Source organism: Danio rerio, chromosome 5, assembly GCF_052040795.2.
Source record: "Danio rerio strain M-AB ecotype USA chromosome 5, GRCz13ab, whole genome shotgun sequence".
Classification (NCBI taxonomy): domain Eukaryota; kingdom Metazoa; phylum Chordata; class Actinopteri; order Cypriniformes; family Danionidae; genus Danio; species Danio rerio.
The window spans coordinates 36943896-36965828 of NC_141025.1; the positions used below are offsets into that span (position 1 = coordinate 36943896).

Sequence of the window (21933 nt, forward strand, 5' to 3'; positions counted from 1 at the left end):
TTGTTGCCATTTAGACACATCGTCTATCTGTGCTGCGGTGTAAGCCCATGTTTAAAATCTTCCAGATTACTGGCAGGGCTAATGGTTGAAATAGAAAGGGCAAGAGACCTGCTGCACTGCTATTTACTGTGTTTGCATTTAGACCTGGGGATTCAGGAGAAGAGAAGTCCTCCTCATTTACAGTGTTTATATAAACACGATTATCATTATGAAGATATTACAAATTGTGATTATGTGTACATGAAATTACGTATAACATAAGTAGCAGGGCATTAAATTACTTACTGTTTATTTCTTTGCATTTTAACTTTGTAAACTATAAACGCAAACTCCTCATGGTTTGTGTCTCATTTTGTGAGCCAGCAGTTCTCTTCGCTCCCTTCTTTCCCCCCTGCTCTGCTGGCCACACTTACTCCTCCCTCTGCTCGCAGTGCTCCACGCCCATATTGAAGCATTTTTTTTATTCGTAGGTAGAATTGAACTGAAAGGCAGGAGGGTTTCATGGCCCTTTAAAAATTATTACTGAATATATAAAATGCAATAATCAGCTCTATTAACTTCTCCTTTGTTGTGCAGTTGTTATACACGTACAGTAGGATGGTTGATTGGTGTATTTTTTCCTGCCCCACCTTCACAAATTTATTATTACCTGATTTCTTTAACTATGGAGTAAGCTACTATGACATTGAATAAGATTACAGTGATTGGAATTGACTAGTAAAAACTATTTTTTTGTCTCCATTTGGCTATAAAAAAGCATTTATAAGCTGTGTGTCAACTTTTGGGAATCACTAGGCTTTCAGATAAACAGATAGAGACTTATGTTTTTTTAAATGGCACTTATTGAACTTGAGTCTCCCAAAAAGAACTCCCAAAAATACAATGTTTTCAGGCTTTCAGTAATAGATTGCGGTAATGACACTTTGTTTTGGACACTTTCATGTGCTGTGTGCATATAGCAAAACCAAATTTGACCCATATTTTAATTTTCCACGGTACATTTAAAGCTCTGCCACCATAAGCAGCCTTTTCAAAATGCACTGAGCTATTTTTGTGGAGGGGACACACAGTCTGCCCATTCCCATTGATGTTTTACAGTATATAGTGTTGTGTGCCCGATAACCCTCCTGGGAGCCCGTCTCAGCCCATGTAAGTAAGACAGCTTCATCCATAAAGCAGCAGCAGTCTATCACCATCCATTAAACCCCAAGCTCTGGAGAGATGTGCATAACAAGGGGGAAAACCCTGTTAAGTGCTGCATTACATCTGCAGTTAGAAAGACCGCCTCTGACAGGCTCAATCTGCCATCCACTGACTGCACAATTTGTGGCAGTTTTGCTGTATTGCTGAATAAGTAAACCAGGAGGTCTGTGGAAATACTTAGGGAAAAAGAATACAAACATGCTTAGAAAAGTGAATGTTAAATGTAATTTTAATATGATATATGACTGTATTGACAGTGTTTATTTATCAATTATTTAATTATTATTATTATTATAAAAGATATTATAGCATTTAATGCAAGCACAGATTTAGCTTGAATGGTAAAAGATAGAACTGACGAACAAAAATGTACCGTAGGTTCCATAAAATGTGTTATGTTTTTTAGAAGTTTTTTTATGCTCATCAAAGCTTCATTCATTTAAAAAAAATTTTTTGTTTTTTACATTTTTAAATGTTTTTAGTGCCACACAACACTTCAAAAATCATTCTAATTTGGTGCTCAGTTATTAATAATCATTAATAATGTTTCTTTTTTATCAGTCCTGAAAACGTTCGAGGTTACAGAAGTAACCCTTCGTTCCCCGAGGAGGGGAACGGAAGTGCCATAGAGTGGATGAAATCCACGAATGGGAGGATTCGGATCAGAAGCCGCTTGTCTGAAAAAGTATTGAACGGGCCAATGAATGAAATTAATTGGCAGCAGGTGCGCTGCATATGCAATTATCTCAGCATATAAGCACACCTGAAGCCAGCAGACGCTATCCTTTTTAAGCTGAAGAGACTTTCAAACAGCTAAGGGACAGTCAGGGCCACGGAGGAATCTGCAGGGCTCACCTGACGGGGAACTTTACTGACAGATAAAAAGGCGCACGTACCTCCGTGTTAGGGAGAATGGCGCAGCAAGCGTGTTTCAACACCCTACCGGGTTGTTTCCTCAATCACCAAGGGTTACCTAATACCCTTGAGGAAACCGGCTCCACTCGCAGATTGTAAAACCTTGCAAATGTGTTGGGTGTCGCCCAGCCCGCAGCTCTACAGATGTCTGTTAGAGAGGCGCCGCGTGCACGCGCCCAAGAGGATGCAACGCTCCGAGTGGAGTGTGCACGTACTCCCGGGGGACACGGCTGACCTCGACTCGAAAAAGCGAGTGAAATGGCATCCACAATCCAGTGGGATAATCTTAGTTTCGATACGGCACATCCCTGCTGCCGACCGCCATAACAGACAAAGAGCTGCTCAGATGATCTAAAATTCTGAGTACGGTCCACATAAATGCGCAGAGCGCGAACTGGACAAAGTAAAGAAAGGGCTGGGTCTGCCTCCTCCGTGGGCAGCGCTCGCAGGTTCACTACCTGATCTCTAAGGGGGTGGTAGGAGCCTTGGGCACATAACCGGGGCGGGGTCTCAGGATGACGTGAGAGTAATCCGGCCCGAATTCCAGGCACAAGTCACTGACCGAAAATGCCTCCAGGTCCCCGACCCTCTTAATGGAGGCCAACGCAACCAGCAGAGCTGTCTTCAAGGACAGAAATCTTAGAGATACTGATTCGAGTGGCTCAAAGGGATCGGATCGCAAACTCGTGAGAACGAGGGCGAGATCCCAAGAGGGCATGAGAGGGGGGCGAGATGGATTAATTCGCCTAGCACCCCTAAGGAACCGGATGATGAGGTTATGCTTTCCCACGGTGCCGCAAGCTACCGCGCTATGATAAGCGGAGATGGCGGCCACGTAAACCTTGAGAGTGGAGGGCGACAGCCTGCTGTCCAACTTCTCTTAAAGGAAAGAGAGCACAACACTAATCTGGCAATTTTGGGGGTCTTCTCTGCGAGAGACGCACCATTCAGTGAATAGACTCCACTTCAGGGCGTAGGCGCGCCTCGTGGAGGGGGCTCTAGCCTGAGTGATGGTATTAACCACCGCAGTCGGTAGGTTACCTAAGTCTTCCTCTCGTCTAAGGACCACACGTGGAGGTTCCAAAGATCGGGGCGAGGGTGCCAGATAGTGCCTTGTCCCTGAGAGAGTAGGTCCTCTCTCAAAGGGATCCGCCAGGGGAGGGCCGTCGCGAGGAGTGAGAGCTCTGATATCCAGGTCCGGTTGGGCCAAGGGGCGCAACTAGCAGAACCTGTTCCTCGTCCTCCCTGACCTTGCACAGTAACTGCGCGAGCAGGCTCACTGGGGGAAACGCATACTTGCGCATGCCACGAGGCCAGCTGTGGGCCAGTGCATCCGTGCCGAGAGAGCCCTCGGTCAGGGAAAAAACAACTGGCAATGAGCGTTCTCGGGGGAAGTAACAGATTGATCTGGGCTTCCCCGAATCGCGCCCAAATCAGCTGAACAGACTCGAGGTGGAGTCTCCATTCTCCAGGACGTAAGGCTGCCGTGAGAGCGCATTGGCTGCACGGTTGAGCTTGCCCGAATATGAATGGCGTGCAGCGATTTCAGCCGCGGATGACTCCAGAGGAGCAGACGGCGGGCGAGCTGAGACATGCGACGAGAGCGCATACCCCCCATACGGCTGATATACGCCACCGCCGCCGTACTGTCCGTCCTGACCAGCACGTGTTGCCGCTCCAGCACCGGAAAAAAACGGTGGAGAGCGAGGAACACTGCCAACAGCTCCAGGCGATATGCCAATGCAACTGGGTACCTTTCCACAGGTCCGCAGCCGCATGCCCGCAACGCACAGCCCCCCAGCCCGTGTTGGAAGCGTCTGCTGAAACGACAACCAGACTGGACGCCTGTTCTAGAGACACCCAGGCCTGTAGAAACGAGGGGTCGCTCCCGGGGCTGAGGGCGCGGCGACACAGCGCAGTAACAGAGACTCGGTGTGCGCGCGCGTGCCATGCGCGTCTGGGGACTCGATCGTGAAGCCAGTGCTGAAGTGGTCTCATATAGAGTAATCCGAGCGGCATGAAGCGGCTGCGGATGCCATACGCCCCAGGAGCCTCTGAAATAATTTCAGTGGGACCACTATTTTACTGTCGAGCTCTCTCAGACAGTACAGCATCAGCTGAGCGCGCTCTCCGGAGAGGCGCGCTGCCATGGTGACCGAGTCCAGCTCCAGCCCGAGAGAAGAGATCCTCTGCACGGGGGCGAGTTTGCTCTTTTCTCGGTTGACCTGTGTGACAAAGGAGTTTGTCACTGGCCTGCGGCAGAGCTGTACACCCACATTTTCACGCACACACATAACTTACCTTCACTCCACCAGCCGATCTACTGGGTGCACACGGGAGATTGCGCTGTAATAAAAACACATACACGCACAAACACATTATATACTCCATTAATCCTTGCATATTCTGACACGCCATAAACCACACCGCATACATTTGTCTTACCTGTGTGTCCGTTTGTGTTTGTGTTTATTCGTCTCGTTGCGTCCCTCTTCCGGGTTGCGCAATCGTGGCTACGGGAGGCAAAAGGGGCCAAAAAGGTCATGCACAGCATTTTATGCACAGTGATGTGCTGCGCATGCGCTGAGTGGTTGGGCACCCGGGGGAGACTATGTGTTTTATGTGGGGGATGAAAAGAATGGGAAAACAATGAAAAAAGGAGTATTCATGACATGTGAAAATGCTGATTTAATAATTTTGGTTTTAAGTTATATAGTAATACAAATGAAGTGTATGAAAGTGTGAAATGCTTACCTGAAAGATTTGTTTATGTCCATACTTACCTTATACTTACCTTCAATATAGTTTAATCCAAACTGGGCGGAGTCACTCACTATAAATAGAGTGACTTGTGCTCAGTTCAGTGTGGGAGTCGTAGGAGATAGAAGGTGTGAGTAGTGGCGAATGGTTGGTTTGATAATTCTGGATAACAAATATTTGGTATATAATTATTTTGTTACTTTATTGTCTCTATTTGTTTGTTTTGTTGTTTGTTTATTTTTTGTATATATATATATATATATATATATATATATATATATATATATATATATATTTTTTTTTTTTTTTTTTTTTTTTTTTTACTTTTATTTTTTGGATTTTTGGAATGGAAACTTTTGCACTGTAAATAAACGCACCTTGCACCATAGTGCTACGTCGGCTGAGCCATCATTCATTTTTTTCTTGTTTCACACACACCCGAAAAACGCCTCTGTGTGACAAGTGGTGTCAGAAGTGGGATGGCCAGTCGTAGAAAAGTGACTTCTGGAAAACAGGCCAGGAAGGGTCTGCGGTCACAAAAACCTGTGCTGGAAAAGGTAGCAGGGGACACTATGGACGAAGAGGAGACAGCCAGTGCAGAGGGTGCCGAAGCCAGGTCCCCTAGAGTTAAACCTGAATCAAAAGGTATGGAGAGCGATGTAGTGGCATTGATGAGGACATTTCTGACAGCTCAGTCAAAAAGGGAAGAAGGCCTCATCTATGAGCTACGGGGGTTGCGAGAGACACTGCAACGCTCAGTTATACCAGAAACATCACCAAGCCAAAGCCTACGCCTAGATCTACCCACACCTGCAGCTTCACGAATTCGGGGACCGTCAGTCACGCAGAACCCGACACTGTCGACGCAGAGGGCGGCAGACTCACCACCACCACCACCAATGCGACCAGAGTCACGGATGCCAGCATTTCAAGAGGGAGAGGACGTGGAGAATTACTTGCGTCGTTTTGAGCGTCTGGCAAAGACCTGGGGTTGGCCGGAAGAGGAATGGGCGAATCGACTAGTACCCCTTCTCACCGGAGGTATATCCCTAAAAATATTGCACAGTTACAAGCTGAAGATGTAACATTGAAACCTTTGTTTTCTAAAGTGTGTGAGGGAAAAAAACAAATTGAGACGCTAGGGGCAGAGAAATATGTGATAGAAAAGGATGTACTATATGTGTTGTCTGATGGTGTCAAACGTCTTGTTGTGCCTACATGTTGCAGATCACTCATATTACATCTAGCACACACCATTCCTTGGTCTGGACATTTAGCACAGAAAACCTGTGTGACAACCTGAAACCCCAACAGGTGGAAGTGCCAGAACACTTTGTCTCTGTGCATAATCAATTGCTCCGAGAGAGGGCAAAAATCAGCCAGTCGTCAAGAAACTGAGTATGCAGATGACCACGAGCCGAAGGGGCGCTAAGGCACCCTCCGCGGGCTTGGTGAGGACCCACGGAGACAGAGAGAGCCCGAAGGGGAGGGCTTTGTATTGTCAAGCTCGACCTTCAAACGCAAAACGCAGAACTGACGGTGGCGAGGAAGAGTGGAGACATGAAAATATGCGTCCATCAGGTCTAATGCTGCAGACCAACCCAGAGGACGAACGCACCGGAGGATGCGCTTCTGCGTGAGCATTCTGAACGGCAGCTTGAGCAGACAGTGGTTCAAAACGCGCAGATCTAGGATTGGCCGTGACCCACCACTCTTTTTGGGCACGATGAAGTGTCTCGGCTGGAGGGAGCGGCTCGATTGCATCCTTCGCCAGGAGGACAGCAATCTCTCGCAAGACAGGGGCGGACAGGGGGCTGACCCTGGTGAATACACACCCGAGACTTGGGGGGCCGTTTCACGAACTGAATCGCATAGCCGAGTCTGATTGTGCGTATGAGCCACCGCGAAGAGCTGGCCCACGCTAACCAGGCAGGCAGAGCTCTCGCTAATGGACTCATCGCTACAATTTTAAATTTTAAATAGATTTTAAAGTATTATTACTGGTCTATAAATCACTAAATGGCCAAGGACCTCAATACATTACAGATATGCTGACTGAATACAAACCTAACAGATCACTCAGATCTTTAGGATCATATAAACTGTGCTGCGTCCGACAGATCACACTATTATGTTTTTCGTTTTCTTTTTCATTCTTTTATAACCTATTTTAACTCATTTTAATTTGTTTTTATCTGTTTTTATTAATTTTTATTGTCTGCATTTTATTTTCCTAAACTTGTCTTTTTTATTCCTGTTTATGTAAAGCACTTTGAATTGCCACTGTGTATGAAATGTGCTATATAAATAAACTTGCCTTGCCTTGCCTTGCCTTACAATCGCTGACGTACCAGCAGTGGGGCAGCGCGGAGTGGGTGTGCTGATCCGGGAAGCGCGCGGGTCCTACGGAAAAGCTGGAGGTGAGATATTTGCTCTCACTCCGTACCCGAGCTCCGGAAGGGAGGCTCGAGGGGTGGGAGAAAGGAGACCGTCCTCCCAGCACTCGTGAGCCACTGGCGAAACGCACCGAATCTGCAAGCTAGAAAGCATAGCGTCCCAGACTGGCAGATTTCGGGCTGTCACATCCGGGGAAGTGGAAAAGTGCTCTCTCATGATATTTTCATGGCAGTAAAAAAGTGCCGTTGGAAATGGGGCCCCGCCCTCCAGCGGGGAAAGAACAAGTTCTCTCTTCTCCAGATGGCCTGTCCCAGGGGCGCTTCGCGGTCCGTTGCCGGACTTAGCGGCGTTCTGGGCAGGAGGGCTGCCTGCTTCCGAGGTGCCCGACGCGCTCGCTTTGCCAGAGGCATGTGCGGGGGCGGAGCAGCTCTCGTAGGCGGGCGCCTTCGGCGAGGAGCAGGTATAAATGGCACGGCGGGCGGAGCGGGCTACGGACCGCCGATAAGACATCACCCACCAACTGCTCTCTCACCGCCTTGAATTCCTGGGTGAATTCACAGACAGTGTCGCCGAACCTGGCTGGGGATATGGGGAAGTCAAGAAAGCGGACTTTGTCGACTTTGCGCATATCAGCCAGGGGTGGCGCTCCTGGACCACTAATGTGGACATCGTCCTCCCCAACGCACACGCAGCGGACTCAGTAGTCCGAAGAGCTAAGTCAGCGGCGGTGCGAAGCTCATAAGCCTGGGTTGGACCCACCCTCGTGCAGCTCGGCCAGCGCCTGCGCTTGGTAGCGCTGGTAGGTGGCTATCGCATGCAAGGCGGAAGCAGCCTGGCCCGCAGCTATGTAAGCTCTAGCTCCGAGGGAGGCAGATAACTTACATGCTTTGGATGGGAGACGAGGCGGACCCCGCCAAGAAGAGGCGCCGCGCGGATTGACCGCCATCGCGCACTCAACCTGAGGAATCGCCACATACCCCCTGGCTGTTCCACCGTCAAGAGTGGTGAGGGTGGAGGGACACGCAGCACGAGCAGAAAAAAGTGCTTTTCAAGACCGCGTGAGCCTACTGTGCACCTCCGGGAAGAAGGGAACGCCCCTCTAGTCGGTCCGGCCGCGGAGCTGGGGGATAAACCATCTCCAACCCACGGCCGAAGCAGCCCGGGAAAGCACGGCTAACATGTCCGTTTCAGGATCCGTAGTGACAGCGCTCACCAGCCCGAAGGGGGCGAGCGGGTCTGGATCATCATCGGACAATAAAAGCCCACCCTCCGATGCCGCGGTGGACGTCTGGTCTCCGGTGTCATCGGGCGTAAGGGCTACCATCTGTTAGACGGATCGCTTCCCCCGCCCGAAGCTTGGATGGAGCGCTTAGAGGAGCGGGAGGTCCGCGGGCCCGTGAGCGACGGATTATCTCTCGCTGAAACCCTCAGATCTGCCCGAGTGCCCGCTGCAGAGCAGGGGACAACTGGGGTGGTTCGCCCTTTTGCAAAGGCTAACTGCGATCTTGCGCAACAGTCATGGCATCGCAATGACGACATGAACTGCCCGCGAGCAGCGCATTAACATGCTGGACCCCCAGACATGTAACGCATCATCCGAGGACAGGAAACCACCGCATCCAGAAACGCACAGTCGGAGCGCCGTCCTAAAAAGGACGTGCTGCACGACTGTGTTGCTCTTTCTGTGAAGTTTGCAACTTTATACGCACCGCTCTGGAGGACCGGACCCAAAGAACGCCAGGCAAGGGAGAAACCCAGCTCGACCGTCTGCCGCTGCGTGTACACACTCTGGACCGGGAGAATGCTCTCGTTCGCTCAGAATCGCTGGTCACAGCAGGAGGAACCCTCATCGACTCGATCAGAAAGTCTCTGAAGCGAAAAGGATAGCATCTGCTGGCTTCAGGTGTGCTTATATGCTGAGATAATTGCATATGCAGCGCACCTGCGCAAGCTTACGCTGCCAATTAATTTCATTCATTGGCCCGTTCAATACTTTTTCAGACAAGCGGCTTCTGATCCGAATCCTCCCATTCGTGGATTTCATCCACTCTATGGCACTGAAGTTCCCCAACCGAAGGGGAACTATTCATACTTGTATGGAAAATGTGGTTATTTCCATTATTTTCAGGTAATGGTGCAGTACAGACGTTTGGCCCGCTTGTGAATTTTTTTTATACATTTGTTGTTTCACTAGTGTTTGCCATTTTTTTGTCTGTTGTGGGATATCATAGATTTTTGTTTGTTGCTTTAATTTGTATTTATTCATTTATTTACTTTAACTTTTTGTTGTTTTATCAAAATATTATTCTGTACCTTATGGCTTAGGCTGTTTAGCTCAATTTTATTGCTTTTACCCTCTTCAATTGGAAGTCATACTGTAAAATTTTTATCTACTGTATGCATGCTGCAGAAAAATGATAACAGTCACCAGACTGTACCTGGCAAACATGACAGGATAATTTATATTTTAAGAGCCTTGGCTTCAAAACCACCACTTCAAAGAGAGAATGATGAAAAGTAGATGGCAAATACTACTATTGAGCTATCAAATATGGGAGAGGGAGCATGCAAACAGTTAACCAAAAACAGTACAGTAAAAAAAAAATTTCATAAAATCTTTTTTAAAATGCAGTTTGCAAAATCATACTTTTTATCCTCATAATGTCTATTAAATTCATGCAAACTGATAATCTAGCTTGAACATATAATTTAAATATTATATTATTAATATATAAGTGCAACAGTGACCGGCTTTTCCATTTATAGTTGTCATAGAAATTCGGAGAAATGTCAGGGAGTTTGATATTTGGTTTGATGTGGGAACCTTGTTTTTCAAAGTATTTGTTGGAAGAATGAGTGTTTGAGGTCCTCTGTGAAACACGGTTGAGTCTCTGTCCTTGTTCGGGGCTGCGTTTGTTCTAGGGCTGTTGTTGATACAGCCCAAATAGATGGGATCATGAAAATACAGACAGGTTTATATCCATCATGCCATTTATTTTGGAAAGCACCTGCTTTGTAATGGTTTTATGTTTCAGCATGATAATGATTCCAAGCACTGCTAATGCAGTAAAATCATATTTGGAGAGAAAAACAGCTGATAAAACGCTGACGGTCATGAACTTGCCTCAATAAAGTCCAGACCTGAACATTTTAGTATGGCAGCATGGGATTACCTGGCCAGAAAAAAAAAGAAAACTGCAAAAACTAAAGAAAAACTTTACTAAGTCTAAAAGGAGGTATTAGATATCACATTATCTCAGAAAACTTCAGGACAGCCTCCCCTAAAAGGTTTAGGTTGGGAGGTCACACTAAATACAGATTTCTGCCTACAGAAGCAGTTTTGTTCTTTTATTCTACACTGTACACTCAGAAAATGACTTTTGCTGCTTGTTTAAACTACTTATATAAAATGAGCTGAATCAACACATTTCTTAAGTTTTTTGGGGGGACAACGTATTGTTTTATGGTCAATCCACTTAAATTTGTAAAAACAGTTAAGTTGACAACATGAAGCGGAACCCTGCATTTTTTTACAGCGTACACAAACACAAATAGAGCAAGTTAATACTTGACAAAATTTTCAAAAATTTAAGTAGATTGAAAATAAAACAACTAAGTTGTCCCACAAATATCTCACAAATTGTGTTGTTTCAGCTCAAATTAACAAATTAGATTAAAAAAGCAGTATTTTGAATATATTTTGTGTACGCGCCTCCTGCACTTTTGTATCTTAATTAGGAGAACAAAAATAAAATATTGATATTTTTACAGTTTTGAGCTAAAGCTTCAGGCCATTAAGGTTTAAGATTTGTACACAGGATGCAAATTGATCATAATATTTACAGCTTGTGCTTTTAAATCCCAGCATTAAGCAATTGCACAAAATCAAATTACACACTCCCTAAGTGGAAATGCCATTATCACACTTTGATAGGAATTAAACATTATGTTGATCCCACCGCTGCAAGATAAATTAAATTAGCTATCCGAGTCCCACTGGTGTCTTTAGTGATAGGTGATGTCGAGGGCAGCCACCAAGCTCATAAAAACTATATTTCCCTTGGAAGTTCATGTCACCACCATCGCACTTCTCTCTCATCGACCTTTAAAAGCTTTTTTTCTAGTTCTCGCCCCTTACCAGTCTGCTATTACGCTGGGTAATAACGTTCAAATGACATAGAATCTGAGTTCATGCCACTTAGGTCAGTCTATTAACATGGCACCAGCCAAAAGTAATTGATGTAAACTTAGAAGTAGACAGAAAGCAAACGCTGAAAAGCTAAGAAGTGTTCAGAAAAAAAATGGCTTCGCTTGGTCAACAGAAAGTTAAATTGAGTTTAAAGAAGAATGCTGTGCAGAAATATTCCGATTCTCATTTATAATAGAGCTTGCCCTATAACACAATTACAGAAATCAGTATCCATGACCTTTCTGGGGACTTCATTTAGCACAATCTGCGTGTAAGTGCGTCACTCTCTAAGACAACTGTCCCCAAGCATTGCTCCCATAATAAAAGAATCTTAATTCTATAGCTCTTACATTCAGGCCCTGTTTTTTCATAAACATTGCTCTGCAGTAATACCTCTTACATTTAAAAATAAACCCAAGATGAAGAATTTTCTTCAACTGTTGCTTCTACTTAGGCCTTCACATTTGCTCTCTGCTCACACTCACATGGTTATTATATGATCCTGATTCTCAGTGGAGAAAAGATGGCAAACCACTGTAGAGTACATCTTGAGTCGGGCATAGATTAACATACATACATACATACATAGGGTTCATCTTTACATTGCTGCTTGTCAGAGTCATATACAGTTCTTGTACCCTACATTGTGTCTCCCTAAATGTTTTTAGCCAGCACTTGTTCTGTTGTTGTGCTTCTCTTTGTCATTGTTGTAGTAGTGTGTTGATGCTGGTTGGTGTGGTATTTGCACTTCTTTGCTGTGATTAAATGGTTTGGTAAAAAGACAGTGATAAGTGCTTCATTTATTCAAAGTGGACTATTTTCACCTCACAGTGACCAGAAAAAAAGCCAATCACCCAGCGTGAAATAGATACTTAATGCTCCACCGGTTGGAGATTTGAAATACACTGCAGAAAAATTTCAAAGCTTAGAAAAAAAATGCTTTTGTCAACACATCCTTATGGTGACAATGAAACATTTAGCTGAAGACTATTTAACATTGCTGTTAAGTGTGGCCCTTTAGAAGTCCTGCATGATAAATCATAGGCTAGAGAGCGCTTTTGCATAGAAGCAAATACAATGATAAGAAGAGATCCAGCGAATCAAACAGGTTTAACCAAAAACAAAATCAGCTCAAAGGAGGATTTATTTTAGATCCTCCACTGAAGTTGAAATGCAGAATTTTCTCATACTTTACAGATGTAGCAGCAACATAGACAATATAGAGCTGAAGTTCACTGAGAATTGGCGCAAACAGCTGTCAAACTGCAAATCTTCTATTTCAGCATCAATTAAATCGTCAGCCATTTTTGCATTTTCTAGTCAACGAACTATGGACCTGTAAAGTAAACATTTCTCTATCGGAAAGATGGAGCTGGATATTTGTAGCTGATTGTGGAACAGGCTTTACTGACAAAAAAGCCTTTTTAATAATCCTGTAGCCTTAACCCTTAGGGTGATTCGCACCAACTAATCTGCTGTATACAATGACTAAATTGGCAATACAAACATGCTTAGAAAAGTGAATGTTAAATGTAATTTTAATATGATAAATGACCGTATTGACAGTGTTTATTTATCAATTATTTAATTATAATTAGTATTATTATAAAAGATATAGCATTTAATGCAAGCACAGATTTTGCTTGAATGGTAAAAGATAGAACTGCCAAACAAAAATGTACAGTAGGTTCCATAAAATGTGTTATGTTTTTTACAAGTTTTTTATGCTCATTAAAGCTTCATTCATTAAAAAAAAAAAAAAAAAAAAAAATATATATATATATATATATATATATATATATATATATATATATATATATATATATATATATATATATATATATATATATATACATTTTTGAATGTTTTTAGTGCCACACAACACTTCAGAAATCATTCTAATTTGGTGCTCAGTTATTAATAATCATGTTTCTTTTTTATCAGTGCTGAAAACTATTTATACTTGTATGGAAAATGTGGTTATTTCCATTATTTTCAGGTACTGTATATAAAGACGTTTGGCCCACTTGTGAAATTTTTTATACATTTGTTGTTTCACTAGTGTTTGCCATTTCTCCCTAAATGTATTTAGCCAGCACTTGTTCTGTTGTTGTGCTTCTCTTTGTCATTGTTGTAGTAGTGTGTTGTTGCTGGTTGGTGTGGTATTTGCACTGCTTTGCTGTGATTGAATGGTTTGGTAAAAAGACAGTGATAAGTGCTTCATTTATTCAAAGTGGACTATTTTCACCTCACAGTGACCAGAAAAAAAGCCAATCACTCAGCGTGAAATAGATACTTAATGCTCCACCAGTGGGAGATTTGAAATACACTGCAGAAAAATTTCAAAGCTTAGAAAAAAATGCTTTTGTCAACACATCCTTATGGTGACAATGAAACATTTAGCTGAAGACTATTTAACATTGCTGTTAAGTGTGGCCCTTTAGAAGTCCTGCATGATAAATCATAGGCTAGAGAGCGCTTTTGCATAGAAGCAAATACAATGATAAGAAGAGATCCAGCGAATCAAACAGGTTTAACCAAAAACAAAATCAGCTCAAAGGAGGATTTATTTTAGATCCTCCACTTAAATTGAAATGCAACATTTTCTCATACTTTTCAGATGTAGCAGCAACATAGACAATATAGAGCTGAAGTTCACTGAGAATTGGCACAAACAGCTGTCAAACTGCAAATCTTCTATTTCAGCATCAATTAAATCAATTGATGAAAAAAATTATTTTTGCATATCTAGTCAATGAACTATGGACCTGTAAAGTAAACATTTCTCAATCAGAAAGATGGAGCTGGATATTTGTAGCTGATTGTGGAACAGGCTTTACTGACAAAAAAGCCTTTTTAATAATCCTGTAGCCTTAACCCTTAGGGTGATTCGCACCCTCTAATCTGCTGTATACAATGACTAAATTGCTCATTGGTGAATGTTTTTTTGCTATTTCTTTGGAGACTAAAAATCTGCAGATTTATGTGGAATGATTTTGGGAGTATTGTAACTAAGAATGTAATTTACAAAATAAAAAATAACACCTTTTTGACTTTTATTTAATTTTTACAATGCTTATCAACTAGGATCACTTTTTTGGTAAACAAAGCAAGTCTCTCATATAATATATCTACTGGAAGACAGAAAATATTACTTTACAAACTGTATTATAAATAAATCATATGAACATTTTTATTTTAGTCAATATTATCACAAAAAAAAAAAAAAACTGAATTAATACAAATTTAAACATTTACACAAGTAAATAGATAGACTCAGTGATGGGCTAAAAATCTGCGGATTTCTGTGAACCGCTGCTCTAAAACAGTGAAGTTTAGAGGCTTTTGCCAACAAACTGTTATTTCTGAATGTGCTGACGCTGGGATTAGGATCAGTAGAAGCAAATCTATTTGTTGAATATGTACTACGTGCCAAAAGCATTCACTCAATGTCATCATATAATTTTTGGCAGAAGGGGCGTTTATTTTCAATATTATTATTTTGAATATTATTTTCATTTTAAATAACCTTTTTCTTCTGTAAAATATTTTAAACTTAATTTGATAGAGTTATGGCAAAGCTGGATTTTTAGCATAATTAGTCCAGTCTCCAATATCAAATGAACCTGAAGAACCTGTATATATTCTTTCTGAAGTGTTTGTTTTGAAAGGCAGCACCTATAGTCATAGAGGTTATGTATTAAACAATGTAATTTCTCTCATTAATCTTCAATTAATGAGAAACAATGTGCCTAACCCCTTGATGGTCTAAACAGGGGTGCCCAAACTTGGTCCTGGAGGGCCGGTGCCCTGCAACCCCAATTAACCACACCTAAACCAGCTAATAAAGCTTTTTTTAGGTATACTAAAACTACCATGCAGGTGTGTTGAAGGAAGTTGGAGCTGCAGGACAATGGCCCTCAGGAACCAAGTTTGGGCACCCCTGGTCTAAAGTGAGTGCTGATGAGATCTTAATCAAGTCTTGAACTTTTGTTTTCTTTTTGACACAATCTTTTGACTACTATCTCTGTATAAATATCTGGCTTGATTGAGACACAAAATATGTTTTTTTTTTTTTTTTTTTATCACTGCAGGACTTATTTCTTGAAAACCTCACCACTGTTGGGATATTACAAATTTTATTCTGAGCCTCCTCCTGACCTTCCACTCAAATACAGTCTCCGTACAAGACAGTCACAGTGAAACTGACAGAAGCCTTGTTCTATCATCGTCCCTCTGTGGTTTATCATAGTCTGCAAAATTCATTAAATAATACTTTGTGAGATGTCAACTTTCAGTTTCCTTCCCACCCTTTCATACAGACAAATGTATTTATTTTTTGTAAGTTTTTAATTTGCTTAGAAGGTTATTTTCTAATTAAATCAGAAGTGTGACGGATTGGTTTGTCGCAGTGTTTAAAACAGTTTGTTGTTTACAGTTTTTGAAAACAAATTGATCTTCAGAAGTGAGGCAATGAAGCGTGTCCAATGTATTCACCAAACTAAATACGTTGCGTGTCCTTCTTTTTGGCACTCAAAGATGAAAGGGACAAAGATGCATCTGTTACAGAGGACAAACTATTCAAAGACTTCTTGAAGTTTCAACATATAAGTCATATTTCTGTGTTCTATCAAATGAACAATTTGTATTTATCCTTTCCAAACTAAAACTGAAAGGGAAGAAGGGAATTGGATTTCACCTTTTTCTTGTCATTGACTTTCCATTTAGAAAAGAAAAAAGAAAGAAAACCCCGTTCTAATAAAAAATAAACAACACCCTATGATAAAATCTTCACGATAACATCTTCAGATAATACCCACTGATAACACCTACAGATAACATCAATTTTTACCACCTGTTGATAAAACCTGGTAATAACATTCAATAGATCTGTTCCATCCAGCTGAGCGCTGTTAAGTATTAAACCCAGCTGTAAACCCATCTCACATTCATGAATTTACTCACCTTTGTTTTTAGATGAGTACTAAATGAAACTGATAAGTACTTAAAACATAACAAATCAAAACTATGAACGGAAAGTCACACTCTCACCTTGTTTGTTCAGAACAGAAATGTTACACTGCAGTTTTCAACACAGCAAACAGTAATCAGCCTTAAATGATTATTTATTCATGTTTATCCTGTGCGCAATTCATGTTCAAAGCAACACGGACCGAGAAAAAGAGAACAAATGAGATACTCACTGCACTCTTTTGATTCCTGGACCCTTGTTTTCATGAATGCATCAAATAGATGGGGCCAACCACTGTTATCCACTGCAAACACACACACACACACACACACACACACACACACACACACACACACACACACACACACACACACACACACACACACACACACACACACACACACACACACACACACACATACACACAGTTTTATGGATATATAATGGGTGGATGTCTGCAAAGGTGTATTAGTGGGTAACATCTTAGATACACTTAATTGAACACATATTCACTACTATCCTAATAGACACTACACTACACTAGACCGACATAGACCTGTTGGCTAAAACAAGGCTGAATTTTGACTGTCAGTGAAAATGTTATAGATTTCGAATATGAAGAGTTCAAAACTAGACTCATCATCAAATAAACATCCTTAACAGACTTCACATGTAGCCATTCATTCCAGTTTATTTGATAACAAGTCTATATTTGGACTGTTGTCAGATGTATATTAGATTTTTACTGACACCCAAAATATCTACAGTAGGTGAGAGTCCAAAGTGGCCATTACCGCCGGAGCATATACCGCCGCCGTTTAATATTGCTGCCGCTCTGTTTTTAGTGAATGACCGCAGTTTGTGAACAAGCCGCCAGGGGGCACAAAGGGACGGGATGCGAACGGACAGAAATAGCCTATACAGAACCTTTAATATGCTACTGTGCTTGTAAATGAGATTAAACAATAAGTCAAAGCTTTATAATTCCTTCATTAATCATTTAAAATTTGTCAACACACTTTATTGTAAACTTGTTAAGCGCAAAGAGGACTCGTTTTGGAAAATAGAATTGAAGAAATAAAAGAAAGCTAAAATGAAAGCACAAACATTCAGTACAAATAAGTAGTCTTAAATAAGGAAATAAAGCAGTCTTTTAGCCTAAATATAGAGAGATGTTTAGTGTTTGCTGTATGTGTCATGTTTATTATACACTTAGTAAAAAAAGCTTGCTGCATAGTTGTTTATTAGCATGCACATGTCTATTATAGTGTTCATCAGTACATTAATATCTTAATGTGCTTTATTTGCTTTCACACCAAATTTTAAATGATTGATTACCTTTAGCTGGAGTTGCATTATTGCTACCATTAAGCTACACATCACAGTTTATGATATGGTTATTACTCAAAACCCTTTTAACAACATCATTGAGTGCTTGAAATGAATTACAATTGCACTCTAAAATGAACTTTGACTATATAATGGGCAGGCATGCATTATTTGTAGTGTTCTAACATTTAATATCCTTTAATACAGGACATGATTGACGTATTTTTTTCTGTTTGGCTTCATTTATCACCTGTAGTTCAAGTTCAGTATAATATGTTGTATAATTAAATATAAAGTAAACAATAAATCTGTTGTCAGTGATACTGTACAGAACTGATTAAAAAAACAACATCCATTTTGTATTGCCTTTACAAAACAGAACAACATGTTACTTTATAAAACAGCAGTGGCTTTGAACATGTGATAAAAAGTCTAATTTGACTTTAAACTTTTATTGCTGGGCATTGAATTAATCAATACACTAAAAAAATCAGTCTTATATTGTCATGCCACCATTTATCTCCGACAGTTTTAACAGCTTCTCTGCAATTCTGAGCTTCGTCCTGTAGTACATTTGCATTGTTTAATAACATTTATTCAGCATGGCCATACTCTAGGTCAGAGGTTCTCAAAGTGGGGATCGGGACCCCCCGAGAGGTCGCGGGACAATGAAGGGGGGTCGCCTGGTGATTTTCAAAAATCAATTCAGTTTTATTAAACCTTAAGACTTACTGTATTTTATCAATAACCTACTGAAGAGAAAAAAATAATCGTTTATAGTTACTATAAACTATATAGTTACTATAGTAGCTTATAGTTACTAGTTCTATTGGATTGCGACTTCTCGGGTAATTACATTATACTAAAGACACAGCAATACTGTCAGATGCAGCAGATTTTGTAACACCAGGTTAAACTTTCTAGCCCATTTACAGCACTGACATACATTAAAAACAAAAACAAAGAATAGACTTGGGTCTATTGGTGTGTTTGTGCGCGTCATTGCATACAAGCTTTCTGTATTTATAACCACCACCTCAGAGAATATGGGTCACGAGTCACTGGCATTGTCACTTTGGGGGTCGCGGGCTGAAAAGTTTGGGAACCCCTGCTCTAGGTAACCATTTTTAAACACAACTTCTACGACAACTACCATAGCTACTTTCATTAGCAGTAATTAGGTGTTTCCTGAGGAAAACTTTGTACACGTAGTTAACGAATAGGGGTCTTCTGGTTTTGATTTGAGAGAATAGCATGCACTTTATGACGGCTTTGTTTAAAAAATATTGATAGAAATTCATCAGAACATCTCTTTAGTAAGTGTACACTCAAATAATATTCCAGTCCCACATTTCAGAAACTCCCAGCAGGCACGCAACGTCATATGACATAGGTATTTGGTTATATTTTGGTTGCGAAGTCAGCGGAGCAAAATCCAATGTAAGTTTAACGTGAAATGACATCAAGAAATTCATACAATGTCAGAATAACATCAGTAGACGTTGATCTTTAGTTGATTTTAGGTTGTGGTCGTCCAAAATTATCTTAACGTCATAATGTGATGTCCACACAACATCAAAGTCTATCATTAGTAGTCATTGATCTTTGGTTGGTTGAAATTTGTGGCATTAACAGCCCAAAATCCATCATCATATTAATGTCATAATGTGATGTCCATACCACCTCAAAGTGTAACTTCAGTAGACATTGATCTTTGGTATGTGTCTTTTGTTACTGATCTTTGGTATGCTACTAAAATCTAACGTCCTGATGACACTGGGGTACATTGTACATCTGACGTCATAATGATGTCCTGTGCCTTCAGGGCTGCTAGTTAACTTCAGGATTTAACCCTATACCGCATGATGTTGCCATATGCCAACATGATTTTTATGTTCATTTCCCTGCCACTGTTTCTTTAAGACCGATGTTCTAATTTTTCTGTTGGAAAGAGAAGACCTTAGTTTAGCCAAATGATCTTCTTTGATTAAGTCACATGATGTGCAGGGTTTTTCTGACAGACTTCCGTTTATTGTGAGTAATTGCTGAATGGCATGAAAACGAGCGCATGAAAAACAATAAAATGAGTAAAGGATCAACTCATATCATCCACAAAAAGACATAATTTTCAGTAATTTATGATGACATAGTGACAAACCAAAAAAAAGTTTTTATTAAATTAGTTTTTTGTAAATGGATCAAATTTATATGCTGACAAATGGCAACACTGAGCAATAGTTGAATGTGCATTATTGCAATGGGTTAGCTAGCTAGCAAGGACAGCTGTGATTGTTTAAGTTAAAACAATAACAACATTAATGCTATAATATAATGCTGCGTCATATGTTATCGACATTTGCATTATGAATAAAATCTCATTTTAATGGCAATACTTTTAATCAGAAATAAATACACGGAACAGTGTATTAGTGAGGAATAAATAAAATATATACTGTATGAAATAAATAAAAGCTGTTGGAATAACAGTTGTTGGAAAGTATGTTTAAGGTTTCATTTATAAATTGTGTTAAAGCTTATAATACTGCAACACCAATTAAATCAAAACAAACAACACAATTATTAATTATAAGGAAATTTATACTGTAAATTAAAATTAGATCCACTAATAGACATTAGATCCACTATTGGACATCGATGCATTTGGCAACATGTCATAAAGTAGTTTTAAAAAAAATTCCCCATTTCTTTTTTTACAGCACTTCTAGTTCAGCCATTGTAAGAAAAGAAAACCAGTCAAAAAAGATGTATAGATCTATTATAATGTGTGCAGTAGAGGGTTAAATTCTGAAATTAAAGTCATGATGGAAGATCACAAAGTATAATTAACAAGCTTAGTCCCACTGGTTTCACTTTAGATGGAACAAGATTTGGGGAAGCTAAAAAAAATAGTAAATATGTATTCCCTAATCTAAATTGTTACCAGTATACTGTATGCCTTGTGCATATATGCACTATAAATTATTATCTTTGTAAGAGAGAGTATGTGTCACAGTCTTACCGCAGTTCTCCTCGTCTGCTCCATTTGGACAGTCCTGCTGCCCGTTACAGTGCTGTGGTTGAGGCAAACACACTGACAGATTCCCGCATGGAAACTGACCCAATGGACACATGTCAGAACCTGAGGAATCTACATACAAACAAACACACACATTCACTGAAACATGTCAATGCAAAAGTCTGCTAAGGCGAAGGTTTGGGCTTTCCTTTATGCCAAGCTGTCAGGGGAAAAATGCAAAGCAGTATACAAAATGTGCAAAATAGCTCAAATGAACACAGTCGCTATGAAAATGAGCAAATATGCCTTTCAGAATTAATAAAATTCAACTGAGAGCTGCATCCCAAATGGCCCCGAGTCAATCAATCAGCCTGCAAAACTGGTTCACCCATCGCATTACACTGAATGAATAAGGGCACTTCCACACAACAGCAGAATAGAGTTGTCAGCCCTGTTGTCGCCCCTGAGTCAATAATGCACTTGCGTTCACATGCAGTTCAGTTATTTAGTGGAGTGATGACTGCATTCTCTGACTCAACTCAGAACTGTCAATCACAACTATACTTTCAGTGAAACCCTGCTGGGTGAATGGAATCAGACTGGACAACTAGTTATTTGTCATGTCATAAAACTATCCTTCAAATTATACCACCATATAGACTGCTTGTTTGTCAGTTTCCTTTAGCATGACCTAGGAGACTAAAATAGTTAAAACTGATTGTATTTTTTTGCCATGTGAATTGTTAAATAACTGGTGTACTTCCCTTATGTTGTTTTGCAAAAGAATTTGCACATTTAGTGATATTAAGACACTTTAAAAACCCTGTCATGGACGAATATTTTCCTGTATTATTTGTTTTTCTATATTCAAATTTATTTATATTCTTTATTAAAGTGTATTTCTCATCGTATCAATTATTCTTCAGTTGCATTTGTGCATCAACAACAATTTAATTTGTTCTTATGTTACGAACAATTTGTCCGTATGTCATTATTTAGTTTGATATTTCACAAATAGTTAAAGCAAATAGTACTGAAATCTTTTTGAAGTGTCAACAAATATCATTTTGCTGGCTAAGAGTATCGATATCATATCATATTATCACAAGAAGTTTGTTTACACTCCTTGTCCCTACCACGTAAGACATATGA

At 40.7% G+C, this 21933-nt stretch overlaps 1 protein-coding gene and 1 long non-coding RNA gene across 2 annotated transcripts in view; one reads left to right on the top strand and one right to left on the bottom strand.

Moving 5' to 3' along the window:
• Positions 1-16192, top strand: part of LOC110438657 (uncharacterized) — a 70456-nt gene extending 54264 nt beyond the window's left edge. The window contains exon 4 of the long non-coding RNA XR_015491418.1: positions 15559-16192. This is a non-coding gene — a long non-coding RNA (uncharacterized LOC110438657). The remainder of the gene's footprint in view (positions 1-15558) is intronic.
• Positions 1-21933, bottom strand: part of rxfp2l (relaxin family peptide receptor 2, like) — an 84467-nt gene that overhangs the window by 51409 nt on the left and 11125 nt on the right. Inside the window, exons 2-3 of the mRNA XM_087253708.1 lie at positions 20785-20913; positions 16669-16740 (exon numbers count right to left, since the gene is read on the bottom strand). Of these exons, the coding sequence (XP_087109834.1) occupies positions 16669-16740; positions 20785-20913 (201 nt within the window). The remainder of the gene's footprint in view (positions 1-16668; positions 16741-20784; positions 20914-21933) is intronic.